Below are 18163 nucleotides of genomic sequence, written 5' to 3'. Positions count from 1 at the left end.
TTTTCCATGCGTTTAGGATAGGGAGCACCACAGAATCCCACCAAATGTGCCCTTACATCATGTGATGGCCTATATGGGACTCCCATAGGACTCTGTTTCCTAAGCCCGAAGATCATCTGATGAAGTTCTTAATCTACTGGATCTCATCAAGCAACCTGTGCAATACTGCCAATCAAGCATTCTCTCACGCATGTTTCTTGCCCATTGTAGTGCCTCTCAACCTGAGCATTGTGTTTTATCATCCGGTCTAGCAGGCCAGCTGACTTTGTCTACACCCCTTTCCATTCCAATCCTGCACCTTATAGCAGCGAGTTCTGCAGTTTTGTGTTGCTTTTGGCCTGTCCTGAAATCACCCACCACTCGAATCCTTTTGTAGCCCTAGTGTTTTTTAAAAAGGGGACAGGGTCTCTCCATTTTGGAGGGGAGACCAACACCTAGAAAATGTGCGAGCTGGAGCTGTCGGTGAAATCCAGGCATGCCAATGGCAGAATATTCCCAGATGGGCCACCTGCTGATTGGAGAATTGGACTTTGTAGTCCCGGAGAATGTGCCAAGCCCTTCCTATGGATTGCTTGTAGCTGGCAGGTCTAATTGGAGGTCCCAATGCACTTTTTCCTCACTCTCCAGCATTGACTGTTGTGCCTTCTTAGAATGACAAATGCGTTGACCGGGAGGCCGGCTGCAAGACAGGAACCTGGGGTCAGAGGTGGACCCTTTGTCGTGTATGGCGGGCGCTCCTCCACTTGCCGCATTTGAATACGCTTGTCTGAGTCCAAAGGAGGCATTGAAATTCACTGTGCTTGTCCGTCTTTCACCTTTTAACTTCTCTTGATGAGGTGAAAACCCTTCTGCCATTAAATGTAATTGCTCCTTTGTTCTAAGTTGGCAAAAAGGCAAAGATTTCTTGAGAACTGAGCCCACGTCCTTTTTTAAGAAGAAGTGTCCAAAGGGCAAAGTTTTCTGTATTTTAAGAAAATGAAAGCCCGAGTGCTGGTGTGCTTAAGGATTCTGGAGGCAAGAGTTCAAATCCCTGCTCAGCCATGAAACCTATTGACATTTGTGTTTGCTACCTTGACCACACTCTGATGTTGCTCAGCCAGACTTGTCCCAGTTTTCATCGCTGAAATGTCGAAGGGCAATGCACTTAACTTTCCATTTTTTTCAGGAACTGAAGGACTGCTCCGGACGAGCCTTTGTGGATTCTGTTCCCGAGTTTTGCCTGCCAGAGGTGAGTTTTCCTGCAAATCATAATGCCAGGTAGTTCTGCTCATAACAAGCGCTAGTACCCCCAGCATCCAGCTGGCACTGTAATGTGATACAGGAGGGGTTTTGTTGCGCTGCTCTCCAAGATACCTTTCCCTTGGAGGGGACTTGCAGTCATCTGAGTCCCGGGCCATCTGTCTCGCTTGAGAGAAAATTAACATTTCACAGGAGGATACCAGGGGCTCTTATTGAAATAATAGCGTCGTCGGATGACTTTCCGATCCATTTCTCAAGCCACTTAGGGCTCCTGTTTCCATTTAAGAGAAGCAAGAACTGAAGACAGTAACTTTCTTCTTGAGGGGGAACCTTTTATTTCATTTCAAGCCTCATAAGAGAGAAATAACAGCTTAAGGGATCTGCTTGCATCAAAACCAAATGGTTATAGCATTTTATATAGTATTTTTTCAACAGGGCTTAGACTCCTTTGCATGTAATTCTGTAGCAGCATTCACATTGACAGTCTTGCAAGGTGGAACGATCACATTATGGTGCCAAGGGTGGTGCCGAGGCTGAATGTTGTCCTTTCCTAGAGCTATGGGGCAGGGCAAGGCAACAGAGAGTCCAGATTCAATCCTGAGTATCTCCTAATTTTAGGGGTGTGGTGCTACCCTGTTTTCCCAAAAATAAGACATCCTCTGAAAATAAGACCTAGTAGAGATTTTGCCCCGGTGGCAAAGTGCATTAAAGCATTGAGCTGCAGACCAAAAGGTCCCAGGTTCAAGCCCCGGGAGCGGCGGGAGCGGCTGCTGTTAGCTCCAGCTCCTGCCAACCTAGCAGTTCGAAAACATGCAAATGTGAGTAGATCAATAGGTACCGCTCCGGTGGGAAGGTAACGGCGCTCCATGCAGTCATGCCGGTCATATGACCTTGGAGATGTCTACGGACAACGCCAGCTCTTCGGCTTAGAAATGGAGATGAGCACCAACCCCCAGAGTCGGTCACGACTGGACTTAACGTCAGGGGAAAACCTTTACCTTTACCTTAGAGATTTTGCTGAATTGCCAAATTTAAGGCCTCCCCCAAAAGTAAGACCTAGCAAAGTTTTTGTTTGGAAGTATGCACACCAAACAGAACACCAGAGCATGCAGGATTGGTAAATGTACATACCATAGAGTGTTGTACATGGAAATAATGGTAGTAACAAGATATTCTTGATAGGATTCACAGTTTGTCTGGTTATGCTGGTTGGTGATGACAACTACTGTACAGTATATAATAAAAGTTCATTTTTTGGTTCAACAATAAATGTGAATTCTTCTTCATGGAAAAATAAGACATTCCCTGAAAATAAGATCTTTGCCCTAAGCCAACAAGGTTGCCCTGATCCTAAACTAATATTTGTTATCAGTAATGGACTGGATGAGGACAAACAAATTGAATGAATGAATTTTATTATTACAGTCACAGACCAGGAGTGTAAAAGAGTGTTAGTGAATTGTTTTTTAAATAACAACCCATCCAAAGCATTTTGGAAAAGATTATACTATTATGGTCCCAGTGCTCTTCACCATTTTTCGCCATGTCACTTTTTTTAGGTTTGTTTACCAAATTCAGCACGACCTTTGTTCTGCATGCGAACTCTACAAATCAAAGGAATATTTTGACATCAGGAGTGGTCATTGAGCGTCATAAGGTTTTCACATCGCCCTCTCTGCTTTTGTGTTCAAATCGATGGGCTGAGCTTTGTGAGCAGATAATTTGTCCATTTCAAGACTAATCCCATTACCTGCTCCATAGTAACTGAGTTAGTGGTTAAGTCTTCTGCTGAAGTTTCGAGACTGACCTCACCAAGGTTATAGCCTTGCCAGTAAATATTTCTAATTATAATTCCCGTAACAGGATATAAAAGTCTTTTTTGACCTGTCAGATCTTAAAATGTTGAGGAAGGCAGCTTCAGGGGGCAATATTCAAACGGGGGTCCAAATTGCAAGATATGAGGAGGAAATTCCAGATGGGGCCTGATGTAACAGACTCCCTCTGGCAGGTAGTCGTCTCTGGAGGCTGTTAAGCTGGGACTGGATGGCCACCTGTCAGTCCATTCATCTATCAAACAGGTCTTACAGTGAAGAAGGGTTTTTTTAAAATAAAGTTTAGGTGGAATATGTTGTAATTTGGATCCATAGGTTCATGTTTTAGTTCCTTGAGCAGCATAAAATGACCTTACTCCATCTGCTCCATTTCCTCATGAGAAGGCCACCATAGGGACATGAAGGTATCTGCAATCTCCAGATCATGTTCTCGGCAACTAATACAAGTGACACACTGTCCCTTTACTGGACTTTGGGTTCACAGAGTGAAAATTGAAGAGGGCTCTTATTAGAATCATAGAACCATAGTGTTGGAAGAGACCTCACGGGCCATCCAATCCAACTCCCTGCCAAGAAGCAGGAGAATTACATTCAAAGCATAAGTATTGCTTTAATACTTATGTAGAAACTTGTGTATGGAACTTGTGTGATTTTAACTGTTGTTTTAATTAATTTATGTGTAATGTTTGGTTTAAACTATAATTGTTATTTTTGGAATTGTATGTTGGGCATCAATTTGCTGCCGATTGTGAGACCGCTTTGAGTCCCCTTTGGGGTGAGAAGGGCGGGATACAAGTATGACTCCACTGAGTCTGTTGTACTTTGGCCATATCATGAGAAGACAAGACTCAAAGGAAAAGACAATGATGCTTGATGAGGCAGAAGGCAGTAGAAAAAGAGGAAGACTGTATTTGAGGTGGATAGACTCAATGAAGGAAGCAACAACCATGAGTCTAAAAGACCTGTGTAGAACGGTAGAGGACAGGGTGACTTAGAGGTCTCTCACTCATGGGATCACCATAAACGGAAGTTGACTTGATGGCAGTTAACAATAAAGAAAATGGAAATTCAACACATGTTGATTGTTAGCTGGTTGCATGATCAGAAGCAGGGGTCCCCAAACTTTTTAAGTGGAGGGCCGGTTCACGGTCCCTCATACTGTTGGGGGCCGGACTATGATGAAATTGTCCAAAATTAAGATTGTTGTTGTCGTGTGCTTTCAAGTCGTTCAGACTTAGGTCAACCCTAAGTCTAAAGTTTAGGACAGGGGCCAGGTCAATGACCTTGGAGGGACGCATCTGGCCAATGGGCCTTAGTTTGAGGATCCCTGATCTAGACAATCTCATAAGACCATAGGTAAGCAAAGAGACCTCCAAAGACCATCTAGATGGTCTCATAAGGCCATCAGAAGACCATAGATAAGGAAAGGGACCTCAAAGGCCATCTAGATGATCTCATAAGGCCATCAGAAGGCCATAGATAAGGAAAGGGACCTCAAAGACCATCTAGATGATCTCATAAGGCCATAAGTAAGGAAAGGGGTCCCCAAAGGCCTTCTAGACAATCTCATAAAAGCATAGATATAGAAAGGGACCCTCAAAGGCCATGTAGATGGTCTCACAGGACTCTAGGTAAGGAAGTGACCTCCAAAAGCCATCTAGATGGTCTCATAAGGCCGTAGCTAAGCAAAGAGACCTCCAAAGACCATCTAGACCAGGGGTCCCCAAACTAAGGCCTGGGGGCCGGATGCGGCCCTACAAGGTCATTTACCCGGCCCCCACCCTCAGTTTTAGACTTCGCCTCACCCAAAGTCTGAAATGACTTGAAGGCACACAATACCAACAATCCTACTCAACTTGACTATTTCATTGGCCAGAAGCAGGACCACACTTCCCATTGAAATCCTGATAGGTTTATGTTGGTTAAAATTGTTTTTATTTTATGTTTTATTTTATGTTTTAGGTTTATGTTGGTTAAAATTGTTTTTATTGTATTGTTCTTTCATTTACTAATATTGTGCTAGGGTAATAATTGAATATATTGTGTATACATATAATATTGATACTAATATTATAATGTAATATAATATAATATAATATAATACTAATAATTATACAATATAATAATACTAATTATACATTATATATTAAATGTAATATTACTAATAATATTACGGTAGTGGTATAGGACAATATAGTAATATATAATGCTAATATTGTGCTATGCCGATGATATAATATATTGTATGTACATACAACTTGTAAGCTGCTGAGTCCCCTTCGGGGTGAGAGAGGGCGGGGTATAAACGTAGTAAATACATAAATAAATAAATTGTTGTTAGGGTTGTTTTTTTTTTGCACTACAAATAAGATATGTGCAGTGTGCATAGGAATTTGTTCCTTTTTTTTTTTTTCAAATGATAATTCGGCCCCTCAACAGCTTGAGGGATCATGAACCGGCCCTCCACTTAAAAAGTTTGAGGACCCCTGATCTAGACGATCTCATAAGACCATAGATAAGCAAAGAGACCTCCAAAGACCAGGTAGACTTAGGTCAACCCTAAGTCTAAAGTTTAGGACAGGGACCAAGTAAATGACCTTGGAGGACCGCATCCGGCCCACGGGCCTTAGTTTGGGGATTCCTGATTAGAAGCATCTGCTGAAATTCCCTCTTCTACATAATCATTAAAGTTAAAGGAACTACTTCCAGTTTTAAGTCTTGCAAACTTATTTGGTACTGAAAACTGGCCCATATAACTGCTGTAAGAGAAGCATTAGTGATGGTAAAGGGAAGCAACAGGTGGTCAACTAGCTCTTTAGCTGACAGATTGCAGCATCACCTTGCAGCAAGTGGTAGAAGTAGACCCCAAAGCAGCAATTTTTACACAAACTATCCCAAAACTCGATGGCTGGCTAACAGGGTCTCTGAGTAGGATTGCTCCTTCCCCTGGGTAATAAGGGGTCTCGACGAATTCTACGTAGTGAAGAAGCTAACAGAGGAAATCAAAGGTGTGATCCACCTCCCATCCTAACAGCTGTGAGAAGTGTACACACAGTTTCCTAACAAGAAACAAGAAACTGGAGTTTGCCAGCTCCTTCTTTTGAAATCTAGCACACAGTACCCGGCATTTGTCTACCATCCAATTACTAATCTGAGATGACCCTACGTAGCTTCCCAAGCTCAAATGGGATTTGATACCTTTAGAGAAGAAACACAAAAGAATCCTTTCAGTTTAGTCAAGGTTTCTTAAAACCACCTGCCTCATGGAAGAAGACATGCTCACCATAGTGTCTTTTGAGGTTCTTTCTAACTTTCCCCTGTTTCTAAGAGGTGTTTTTAATATTGGCAATCAGGTTTTGTTCATTTTCCTGAATGTTGAAATGTTGATATTGTCTGCGTGCTTGTGGATTTCGATAGCTTCTCTGTGTAGTCTAACATGATGGGTATCCGAGTGGTCCAGTATGACTGTGTTCTCAAATAATCTTCTGTGTCCAGGTACTCTGCTATAGCTGACTTCTCTGGTTGAATTAGTCTGCAATGCCTTTCAAGTTCTTTGATTCATGTCTGGGCAAATGCTGCATTTGGTGGTCCCTATGTAGATTTGTCCACAGCTGCACAATCTGCTGTAGACACCTGAAGTGATTAGAGGATTTGGTTACCATTATTAATGCTCCTGGAACGTGGCCGGACTCAGAGTAACCCAGTGTTTCTGGCCATGAAAGCCTTTGACAACACAATCTATGCTTCCTTGGGCTGACTGCAGGCCCGTCAGGTTATAAATGTCCTAGTAAATTAAAAAAGTATTTCCAGGCAGCGCCCAATGATCTCACTCTTAATTTTCAGATGGAACTGCTGGACCTGTCCACCGTGGATGTAATCCTGATCTCCAATTACCACTGCATGATGGCATTGCCCTACATCACAGAACACACCGGATTCACCGGAACGGTGTACGCCACGGAGCCCACCGTACAAATTGGCAGGTGAGAAAAATCCACTTAGCGTCATTTTATTGAATCGCTTTTCTTCCTCCGCTAAAGGAAAGTGCCGGAGAGGGAGAGAGAAGAAGCAGAAAGGGTGACATGAGAGGAGGAATGTTGCTTCTTATGTTCTCAAAAGCCTTTTAAGACAGGATTGAACCTGAGCCAAGGAAGACTCTTGGCAGCCTGTGTGAGTTTGTGTGTTTTAACTTCACGTTGCCCAACTGCTGTGGATCAGCCAAACATGCATTTTTCACCTCTCCCATTAAGTGCTTAGAGAAGACTAGCGCATCAACTCTGGGGCACCCAAAGGAAACCCCCTGATGTCTTTGTTTTGCAAACTTTAAAGCTGATAACTTCATGGTTGAATAGGAAGACGAATTGCACCACTTTGGGCTGTAGGATTTCAGCTTGTAGTTGGCTTAAAGTGCTATATTTATTTATTTATTTCCAACATTTATATCCCTCCCTTCTCACCTGAAGGGACTCAGGGCGACTTACAATGATGGCAGTAATTCGATGCCTACACAAAATCAAAATTACACAGTACATAAAATCAATTAAAACTATTAAATACAATATAAAATTTTTAAAACAAATAGTCATATCCATTCATCCACAAAAACCTTGTTCTTTAACCATAAGTCAGTCCATGTCGTCTTTGCCATTATTCATTAAAAGAGTTGGATCAAGCTGCCTTGACCATCTAATCCAGTCGTTCTCAACCTCAACCTTAATAAAGTTCCTCATGTTGTGGTGACCCCCAACCATAAAATTATTTCCTTTGCTACTTCATAACTGCAATTTTCCTACTGATGTGAATCATAATCAAGGAGCCCCAGTGGCGAAGTATGTTAAAGAACTGAGCTGCTGAACTTGCAAACCGAAAGGTCTCAGGGTCAAACCCCGGAAGCGGTGTGAGAGTCCGCTGTTAGCTCCAGCTTCTGCCAACCTAGCAGTTCAAAACATGCCAATGTGAGTAGATCAATAGGTACCGCTCCGGCGGGAAGGTAACGGCGCTCCATGCAGTCATGCCGGCCACATGACCTTGGAGGTGTCTACGTACAGCGCCGGCTCTTCAGCTTAGAAATGGAGATGAGCACCAACCCCCAGAGTCAGACATGACTGGACTTAACGTCAGGGGAAACCTTTACCCTTTACCTTTTTATGAATCATAATGTAAATATCTGATCTGCAGGATGTATTTTCATTCACTGGACCAAATTTGGCACAAATACCCAATACACCCAAGTTTGAATACTGGTGAGGTTGGGAGTTGTAGTTGCTGGGATTTATAGTTCACCTACAATCAAAGAGCATTCTGAACTCTACCAACGATGAAAATGAACCAAACTTGGTACACAGAACTCCCATGACCAACAGAAAATACTGGAAGGGTTTGGTGAGCATTGGCCTTGAGTTTTGGAGGTGTAGTTCACCTACACCCAAAGAGCACTGTGGACTCAAACAATGATGGATCTGGACCAAATTTGGCACAAATACTCAATATGCCCAAATGTGAACACTGGTATAGTTTGGGGGAAATAGACCTTGATATTTCGGAGTTGTAGTTGCTGGGATTTATAGTACACCTACAATCAAAGAGCCCCTTGAACCCCACCAACGATAGAATTGAGCAAATTGGGCTTTTGGTGGTAGGATTTGCCATCTGTTTCCAAAAAGGAAGAGAAGAACAGGTGATCTTCAGCCTTCTCTGCCAAAGGGGTTACTAAGACCAGCACGAGGATTTTGGATGAACGGATTTTTAACCATATGTTTTATATTTTTATATTGTTTTAATTGTTTTAATTGGATTTGCTATTTTTTAATTATGTGTAGGCACAGAATTGTTGCCAATTGTGTACGCTGCCCTGAGTCCCTTTGGGTGAGAAGGGCGAGATATAAATGTTGGAAATAAATAAAATTAAAATAAATAAGACCATCAGTAATATGTGTTTTCTGATGGTCTCTGACACCCCTCGTGACCCCCCCACAGGGGTCCCGACCCCCAGTTTGAGATTGCTGATCTAGTATCACCTGCTGTTTATCATTCCTGTGTCACCTCCAGTGGAAGAGAGTTAATTCCGTTGTTGAACTCCTTTCTCCCAATTTTATCTGACCGTAATATCATCCCTAGAGCACATGTGTCAAACACAAGGTCCAGGGGCCAAATCCGACCCACCATGCCATGTTATGCAGCCCTCCAGGTGCTTGGTTCCACTAACTAGATAATTTGAGACCCTTCTGATGCTCATCCTAAGACATGGTTATTTATCAACTGTCAAATCCCGAAGCTGAAATCTGAATTTTCTATTGATGTTACTCCCATCCACAGGCTTCTTATGGAAGAGCTGGTCAACTTTATTGAACGGGTGCCAAAGGCTCAGTCTGCGTCTTTGTGGAAAAACAAAGAGGTGCAAAGGTAAGGTTCGGTTTCCTTCACTTTCACTCCAGTTTTGTTATTTTCATGCTCTCGATGGGCCACCAATGGCCTTGAGTTAGCAGACAGCCTTGAGAATATGTCCTCAGAGTTGCCCTGCATCCATGAATGGCCTTGAAAGTCCCAAGTATGGTAGAGTTCCTTGTACTCTTGCATTCAGAGAAAGTGACATATTCAAAATACAGCATTGGTGAGAGAAGCACAGAGCAAAACCAGTGTTGGTTCTGGGTTTTCCTTTTAATTTACAGTAGTTTGCTACACTTCTTTGCTCGCAGAGGACTCTCTCTCTCTTGCTCATGATGGCCCAAAGTGTTGCTTCATTGCATTATCGTTTGCAGCTCATTTGCTCCTGCCTGAATCAGTTGCGTACGACCCAAGTTGTTATCTTCATTATTATTATGAAGCACTGGAGCATTTGAAACCAAGAGCTTTTCAAAGAACATACTAAGTGCATCCGAGCAGCTTTATGTTTTCACCCCATTACCTTGTGCAATCTGAGCTAATTGCTGGCAGCGTCTAGCCCCATTGCGTTATTTTTTAAAAATCCAAATGGAGTCTTGATGGTTTATATAACGTTTGCATCCTTCGATTCCCAACCAACTAACAAAGGGCATATTCTGAATGGATGCTAGAATCTGGATCAGAGGTTCCCAAAATTATTTGGTCTATTGCCCCCTTTTCAGAAAAAAATTCCTCAGCGCCTCCCCGACTCAGAAATCTGCCTTTTTTAAATAAACAAACAGAAAAATGCTGTGAGAAATTTGCATTCTTTTCTGTATCTACCTATATTTACCTATATCCTACAATATGGTAAAGGAAGATGTTGTAGTTGTCAATTAAGCATAGTGACATTTGAAATAATAAAAATATTTATTGAAGTCCTGTCCCTTATTCTGTTATTCATAAAGGGTTGCCTGTCTTTATCTATCTATCTATCTATCTATCTATCTACAAGAGAATTAGGGCTGCATTTAGTAAGGGTAACTGCGGGAGGGGAGTATAAGTAAAGAAAGAAAACTACAGTAGAGTCTCACTTATCCAACATAAACGGGCCGACAGAACGTTGGATAAGCGAATATGTTGGATAATAAGGAGAGATTAAGAAGAAGCCTATTAAACATCAAATTAGGTTATGATTTTACAAATTAAGCACCAAAACATCATGTTATACAACAAATTTGGCAGAAAAAGTAGTTCAATATGCAGTAATGCTACATAGTAATTACTGACAGGGAATGATGGGATGCAGAGTGGATTCCAAAAATCATCATCCCGGTCTCACCTCCTTCTCCAGACTGTATTCCCATGCTGAGAAACAGCACTGGTCAAACAAACACTCCAGCAGACTAAGTCCAACTGTTGATTAACTTTATTTACATGTCTGTTTACAGTTTGCATTTCTCGGCTTCAGAGCATAGCATTCATAGTCCATCTTCAGAAAATGCTCAAGCCGAACACCACCGATAAGATAAGACACACATTCCTCTGTCCAGAGGAAGTTCCAACCCTCAAAGGCAGGAAATCAAGCCTGATAGGTCATAACAATCACAACAGGCTGTCAGTCAAAACTAGCCTGCTGTTAACTATTTCATTACTGAAAAATACACACTCTTGCTCATCAGCAGTAAACACTTGATTTACATTTCATACAAATACAACCATACTCCAACAATTACTGTATTTATAAATTTAGCACCAAAATATCACGATGTACAGTAGAGTCTCACCTATCCAAGCAAAACGGGCCGGCAGAACCTTGGATAAGCAAATATCTTGGATAATAAGGAGAGATTAAGGAAAAACCTATTACACATCAAATTAGGTTATGGTTTTACAAATTAAGCACCAAAACATCATGTTATACAACAAATTTGACAGAAAAAGTAGTTCAATACGCAGTAATGTTATGTTGTAATTACTGTATTTACGAATTTAGCACAAAAATATCACGATATATTGAAAACATTGACTACAAAAATGCCTTGGATAATCCAGAACCTTGGATAAGCGAGGCTTGGATAAGTGAGACTCTACTGTACTTCAAAATAATATTTGATATGTAAATCATAGAATCATAGAGTTGGAAGAGACCTCATGAGCCATCCAGTCCAACCCCCTGCCAAGAAGCAGGAAAATCACATTCAAAGCAAATAGCAAAAATTGGTTTTTGTTAAAAACAAGCCAATGATGGAGCTTTGATATTCACTGGAGTTTTTTTCCAGAACTCCCTAGTAATATAAAAATGTGTTGATACTGGTCCTATTATATACAATGATATAATAAAATGGCATATGATATCTATGGAGCCCTCGGTGGCGTAGTGGTTTAAACCACTGAGTTGCTGAACTTGCTGTCAGCGGTTCGAATTCAGGGTGAGCTCCTGCTGTTAGCCCCAGCTTCTGCCAACTTAGCAGTTCAAAAGCATGCAAGTAGATACCACTCCAGCAGGAAGGTAACAACGCCGGGTCTTCGACTTAGAAATGGAGATGAGCACCAACCCCCAGAGTCGGACACGACTAGACTTAATGTCAGGGGAAAACCTTACCTAACATTTCATATATATATATCAACCATAATAACATTTGCATAGTAACATTACACACAGAAAATTACGATAAAGGAGGATAATATTAAAATAAAAATTACAAATAACATTACAATAAGCTTAAATGAGAAGGGTGAAACTGGTGTGCTGCTATCAATTGGTGAATGTTCAGCTCTATTTCTGTCAACAGCATCAATTACATTTTTAAGATGCTTATTGAACTTGTCACATAATTCAGAAACCATTTAAATTAGATTTCATACGTGTCACTTGTACAGTATATAGGACCATATTGTACGTAAGTCCTTACATGCACGTATTCCTGCCGATGCATGCTAGACTTCCTGAGAATGTGAGAGACACTCGCCTATCAATATTTGCTTGTTAAGATCAGTTGGCGGACTTGACCACTGATTGGTTATAACTTGTATTTGGTGTGTTCATATAGCTTATGCAAAACTTATAAGCTTTGGATAGCATAGGTCAGTGGTTCTCAACCTGTGGGTCTCCAGGTTTTGGCCTACAACTCCCAGAAATCCCAGTTTACCAGCTGTTTGGATTTCTAGGAGTATAAGGCCAAAACATCTGGGGACCCACAGGTTGAGAACCACTGATCTAGAGACAGATATGGAGCAATGGTTTCAAACTCCAGGAAAAGATATTCCACCTAATATTAGGAAGAATTTCCTGAGTGTAAGAGCTGTTCTCATAAGTGGAAGACACTGACCCTATGGATCATCCAGTTCAAATTCTTACCATGCAGGAATACCCAATCAAAGCACTCTCAACAGATGGCCATCCAGCTGCTGTTTTTAAAACCTAGGAGTAATAATAATAATAATAATAATAAAACTTTATTTATACCCCGCCACCATCTCCCCAATGGGGACTCGGGGCGGCTAACATGGGGCCATGCCCAGAGCAATACAACATAATAAAATATAAGAACAACATATCATAACACCATTTAAAATACAATAAATAATAATAAACAGAACATCAAGAAATCAAGAAAAAAAAAACAAAAAAACTATAAATCAAGGGCAGGCCACTTGAACACAAAGATAAAACCCGGAGTGAGAGGGACAGAGAAGTACTCCACTATGGGCAGGGACATTTGGAAGGGGTAATCTGGAGGATAGAAGTTCGGAGGGGAGTAATACGGAGATATATGACAGACATTACTCACCGAAAGCACAATGGAAGAGCCATGTTTTTAATTCTCTCCTAAAAGCTAACAGAGTGGGAGCTTGCCTTATTTCAGTGGGAAGTGAGTTCCACAATCGGGGGGCCACAGCAGAGAAGGCCCTCTCCCTTGTGCTTACAAGGCGAGCCTGGGATATAGGCAATGGTGATAACAGGGCCTCTCCGGATGATCGCAAGGAACGGGCAGGTTTATGGAAGGAGATACGATCACGGAGGTAGGTGGGTCCCAAACCGTTCAGGGCTTTATAGATGATGGTCTGCACCTTGAATTGGGACCGGAAGATGAACGGCAGCCAGTGGAGCTCCTTGAACAAGGGAGTGGATCTCTCCCTGTAATTTGCCCCCGTTATTAATCTGGCTGCCGAGCGTTGGACCAGTTGTAATTTCCGGGCCGTCTTCAAGGGAAGCCCCACGTAGAGTGCATTACAGTAGTCCAGTCTGGAGGTAACTAGGGCATGGACCACCGTGGTCAAATCAGACTTCACGAGGTATGGTCGCAGTTGGCGCACAAGTTTGAGTTGTGCGAAGGCCCTCCCGGCCACCGCCGACACCTGAGCCTCAAGCGTCAACGCTGAATCCAGGAGGACCCCCAAACTGCGGACCTGTGATTTCAGGGGGAGTGCAACCCCGTCCAGCACAGGTTGCCACCCAATACCCCGATCCGACGCACGATTGACCAGGAGGGCCTCTGTCTTGTCAGGATTGATCCTCAGCTTGTTCCTCCTCATCCAGTCCGCCACAGCGGCCAGGCACTGGTTCAGCATCCGAGGGGCTTCCTTGGAGTCAGGTGGAAAGGAATAGTGGATTTGCGTGTCATCTGCGTAGAGATGGCAACGCCCTCCAAAACTCCGGATGACCTCTCCCAGCGGTTTCATGTAGATGTTAAATAGCATGGGGGATAAAATAGACCCCTGCGGAACCCCACAGGTCAATGGCCAGGGGTCTGAGCAGGTGTCCCCCAGCTTCACCATCTGGGAACGACCCTCCAGGAAGGACTGGAGCCACAGCAGAACCGTGCCCCCGAGCCCCATCCCGGAGAGCCTCCCCAGAAGGATACCATGGTCGATGGTATCGAAAGCCGCTGAGATATCCAGGAGAACCAGCAGGGTCACACTCCCCCTGTCCAGCTCCCTGCGGAGGTCATCCACCAAGGCGACCAAAGCCGTCTCGGTACTGTGCCCAGGCCTGAAGCCCGACTGCGAGCGGTCCAGAAAATCAGTGTCATCGAGGAACTCCTGGAGCTGCGTGGCAACCACCCGCTCCAGAACCTTGCCCAAAAATGGAAGGTTGGAGATTGGTCTGTAATTGTCACAAACCAATGGGTCTAGCGAGGTCTTTTTTAGCAACGGTTTTACCACCGCTTGCTTAAAACAGGATGGAAATGACCCCTGACCCAAGGAGGCATTTATTATGGCCACAAACCACTCCAACAGCCCATCTTTGGCCAGTTTAACCAACCAAGAGGGACAAGGATCCAGAGCACAAGTGGTCGCCCTCACAGACCCAAGAATCCCCTCCACGTCATCAGGAAGAACAAGCCGGAAAGAATCCCATAAGATGGAACCGACAGGTGCCTCGGTTACCTCCGCTGAAACCACAGTCAAGCTGGAGTCCAACTCATGACGTATCTGAGCAACTTTGCCTGCGAAATGGTGTGCGAAATCGCTACACCGAGTTGCCAAGTCATCGGGAAGCTCCTGGGCCTCAGGAGGCCGCAGGAGCTCTCCAACAACTCGGAACAACTCCGATGGCCTATTGGCTGCAGACGCTATGCGGGCAGTCGTGAAAGCTTTCCTGGCTGCTCGCAGAGCCACGGAGTAAGCCTTAATAGCGGCTTTAGCCCGTGCTTGGTCGGACACATCCTGAGATTTTCTCCAGATGCACTCTAGTCCCCTCCTCGTACGCTTCATCACGGCCAGCTCCTCAGTGAACCAAGGAGTCGACGTGACTCTACGCAGCGAAAGGGGACGTTCGGGAGCGATCGTGTCAAGTGCCCTTGCCAACTCGCTGTTATAACGATCAGCCAGGACATCAACAGGATCGCCAGTCTCCAGAACAGGAAGATCCCCAAGAGACCTCAGAAGTCCATCCGGATCCATCAGCCTCCTGGGGCGGACCATCTTAATGGGTCCACCACCCCTGCGGAGGTTAGAAGCCACGGCGAAACTTAAACAGATCAGATGATGGTCAGACCATGACAATGGAAGAATATTTTGCTCTTCCACTCTGACTGTCCCACTGTCCACAATAAAAACCAGGTCCAACGTGTGTCCCGCCTGATGTGTGGGCCCAGATATAACTTGAGTCAGCCCCATGGTCGTCATGGCAACCATGAAATCCTGAGCTGCACCTGTTAATGTGGTCTCGGCATGGATGTTAAAGTCTCCCAAAACTATGAGTTGTTGGGAGACCAAGGCCGCATTAGAGACCACTTCTGCTAGCTCACGCAGGGAGACTGCTGGGTCGCGGGGTGGACGGTACACCAACAGAATCCCCAAGCTGTCTCGGGCTCCCACCTTCAGCAGGACACATTCAAACCCCATAGATTGTGGAACGGTGCATCTGATCAGGGCGATAGACTGCCGGAAGATCACCGCAACTCCACCTCCCCGCCTCTCCACCCTGGCCTGCTGATGGACCCCGAAACCCGGTGGACACAGCTGGGTGAGATTCACCCCACCCGGTTCATCCAACCAAGTCTCGGTAATACATGCCAGATCCGCCCCCTCATCCAGGATCAAATCCTGGATGATAGCTGTCTTACCATTGACGGATCTGGCATTCAGAAGCAGGACCTTAAGGTTGAGGGGTCTGTCCTGGAGACTACCACACCTATTCCTCTCCAGGGTCGCAATAACTCTGTTGCGCTTCTCCCTGGGTTGTTGGTGACCATTCTTCCTTCTCCCCCACACCACCTCAATGGGCCCCCCCACGTGAGAACCCTCCTCCTCCTGAGAGATTGGCTTGTTGAGATTGCCAATTGAAGGGGATAGTCAGCTATCCTGGGATGAAAGGCCTCCAAGTGTATTTGATTGTTTAAAAGAGAGGCTTATCTCCGCTGGTATGAGAGAGGAGGAGTCATCTAATATGATAACATCATCTAATGAGGGAGGGGGACTAGGCACAGCTAATGACTGATGACAGGGCTGGGGGGTAGAACAGACATGGCTTGAAATTAGAGACTCTTGTATTTCACGAGTCAGTCCAATGTCTAGGGGGCGGATCACTGGGTCTACTAATACCCTCTTAAGAATAATACCCCATTGTTGGAGTTTAGGCCCGTACAAAAACAGTTCTTCCAGTAACATTCTATCCTCCAGTCCAATGAGAAGACATAAGGAGCGGTTCCAAGATTGATAGTCTCTGCGAAGCCAGTCAATGGTCTTGATCTTCACTTCCGACCGGCTCATAGAAAGAATTTGAGAGAGAGATATATGGACAGCTCGCTTTGATGACCATCTGCCTCTATTTAGCAAAGAGTCTGAGACTTCCACTGCCACCTTGTTGGTTCGCAACAGATTGCAGGAAGTATCTCGAGATTGTCCAAACAGAGTATAAGGGCAAAACATCTGGGGACCCACAGGTTGAGAAACACTGGCATAGGGGATGGTTAACACCCTTGTGGTGTTTCCTTTGCTGTCTGTGCCCCTGTTCAAAAGATTTCATCTCACGTTCAGTCCCTGCAAGAATTGAACAATTTGGTTTGTTGTGGAAACAGTGATTGTTGAGAAAGTTTAAGTGGAGCCCCCTTTTCCCCATGGTTATAAAAACTCTTCCAGGAGTGAATTTCCCTTCTGAGGGAGAGATTTCTGACACTTGCTGTTGTCTCACTGCCATTCTTACCTATGTGTCATTTGTAAGTTGGATATTTGAAACTCTGGGACTGCCTATACGGTCCTGCAACACTTAGCACTCCTCACCATTCACAGTGCTGCCGAGTGCTGTTGGGAATCCAGCTTCATCTGGAGGACTATAACATGATTTCCATCCATGTGCTTAGGGTTTCTAGTGTGAAACAGGATAGTGTTTCCTGTTCTATTAGCAATTGTGGGAGTTGAAGTCCAAACTTGGGAAGTCAGACTTGGCCACAGTGGTCCACACTCTGGTTACATCGCGCATAGACTACTGCAACGCACCCTACGTGGGGTTGCCTCTGAAGACTGTTCGGAAGCTTCAAGTAGTCCCAATGGGTAGCAGCCAGATTGTTAACTGGAGTGGCATACAACGCCCCTGTTACGTCAGCTCCACTGGCTGCCAATTTGTGGCTGAAGAAAACCCTGAAAAATTGTAGGGTTCATCTTAACTCGACAGGCGACTTGAAAGCACATACACACAACAAGAAACTGTACCACTAACTCTCTCATTAAGAAGAGGTTTTATGTTGGGGTTTTTTTTTTTTTGGTGGGTAAACAGTTTATTAATGTTATGGTACATAACAAAACAGGAAAATATAGCAGATATAGCAGATCACCAAGAAGAGGTTTTATATTAAACTAGCTGTGCCCAGCCACGCGTTGCTGTGGCGAAGTCTGGTGGTATGGAAATAAAGTATTGAGGAATTGGTGGTAGTTAAGGTAAAGGGTAAAGGTTTTCCCCTGACATTAAGTCCATTATAAATGGATTATATAGCTGTGTGGAAGGGCGTTGAGTCTACACTGCCATATAATCCAGTTCAAATCTGTATTTTATAGGCAATGGGGAAGAGACCTAAGTGAGGTCTAACTCTGCCTGTCCCCTGGGCTGAGTGGGTTGCTAGGAGACCAAGTGGGCAGAGCTTGGCATTCTAACTGGCAGCAATTGGATAAAAACAATTATTCCTCTCCCTCTAATTAGGACTTTATTTTTCTTTTCTTTTTGTTGTATGAACGTAGAGGCATGGATGAGGGGTTGTGCTGCCAAGTTTAGTGTTTCTGGGATGTGT

General features: G+C 44.0%; 1 protein-coding gene across 1 annotated transcript in view; it reads left to right on the top strand.

Annotated features, from left to right (window-relative positions):
- The window catches only part of ints9 (integrator complex subunit 9), a 102379-nt gene that overhangs the window by 24437 nt on the left and 59779 nt on the right, over nt 1-18163 (top strand). Inside the window, exons 4-6 of the mRNA XM_003225925.4 lie at nt 1166-1228; nt 6915-7054; nt 9387-9473. Coding sequence (XP_003225973.1) covers nt 1166-1228; nt 6915-7054; nt 9387-9473 — 290 coding nt within the window. The remainder of the gene's footprint in view (nt 1-1165; nt 1229-6914; nt 7055-9386; nt 9474-18163) is intronic.

This window comes from Anolis carolinensis, chromosome 1, assembly GCF_035594765.1.
Source record: "Anolis carolinensis isolate JA03-04 chromosome 1, rAnoCar3.1.pri, whole genome shotgun sequence".
In the NCBI taxonomy this organism is placed as follows: Eukaryota; Metazoa; Chordata; class Lepidosauria; order Squamata; family Dactyloidae; genus Anolis; species Anolis carolinensis.
This window is presented reverse-complemented; position numbering and strand designations above follow the sequence as displayed.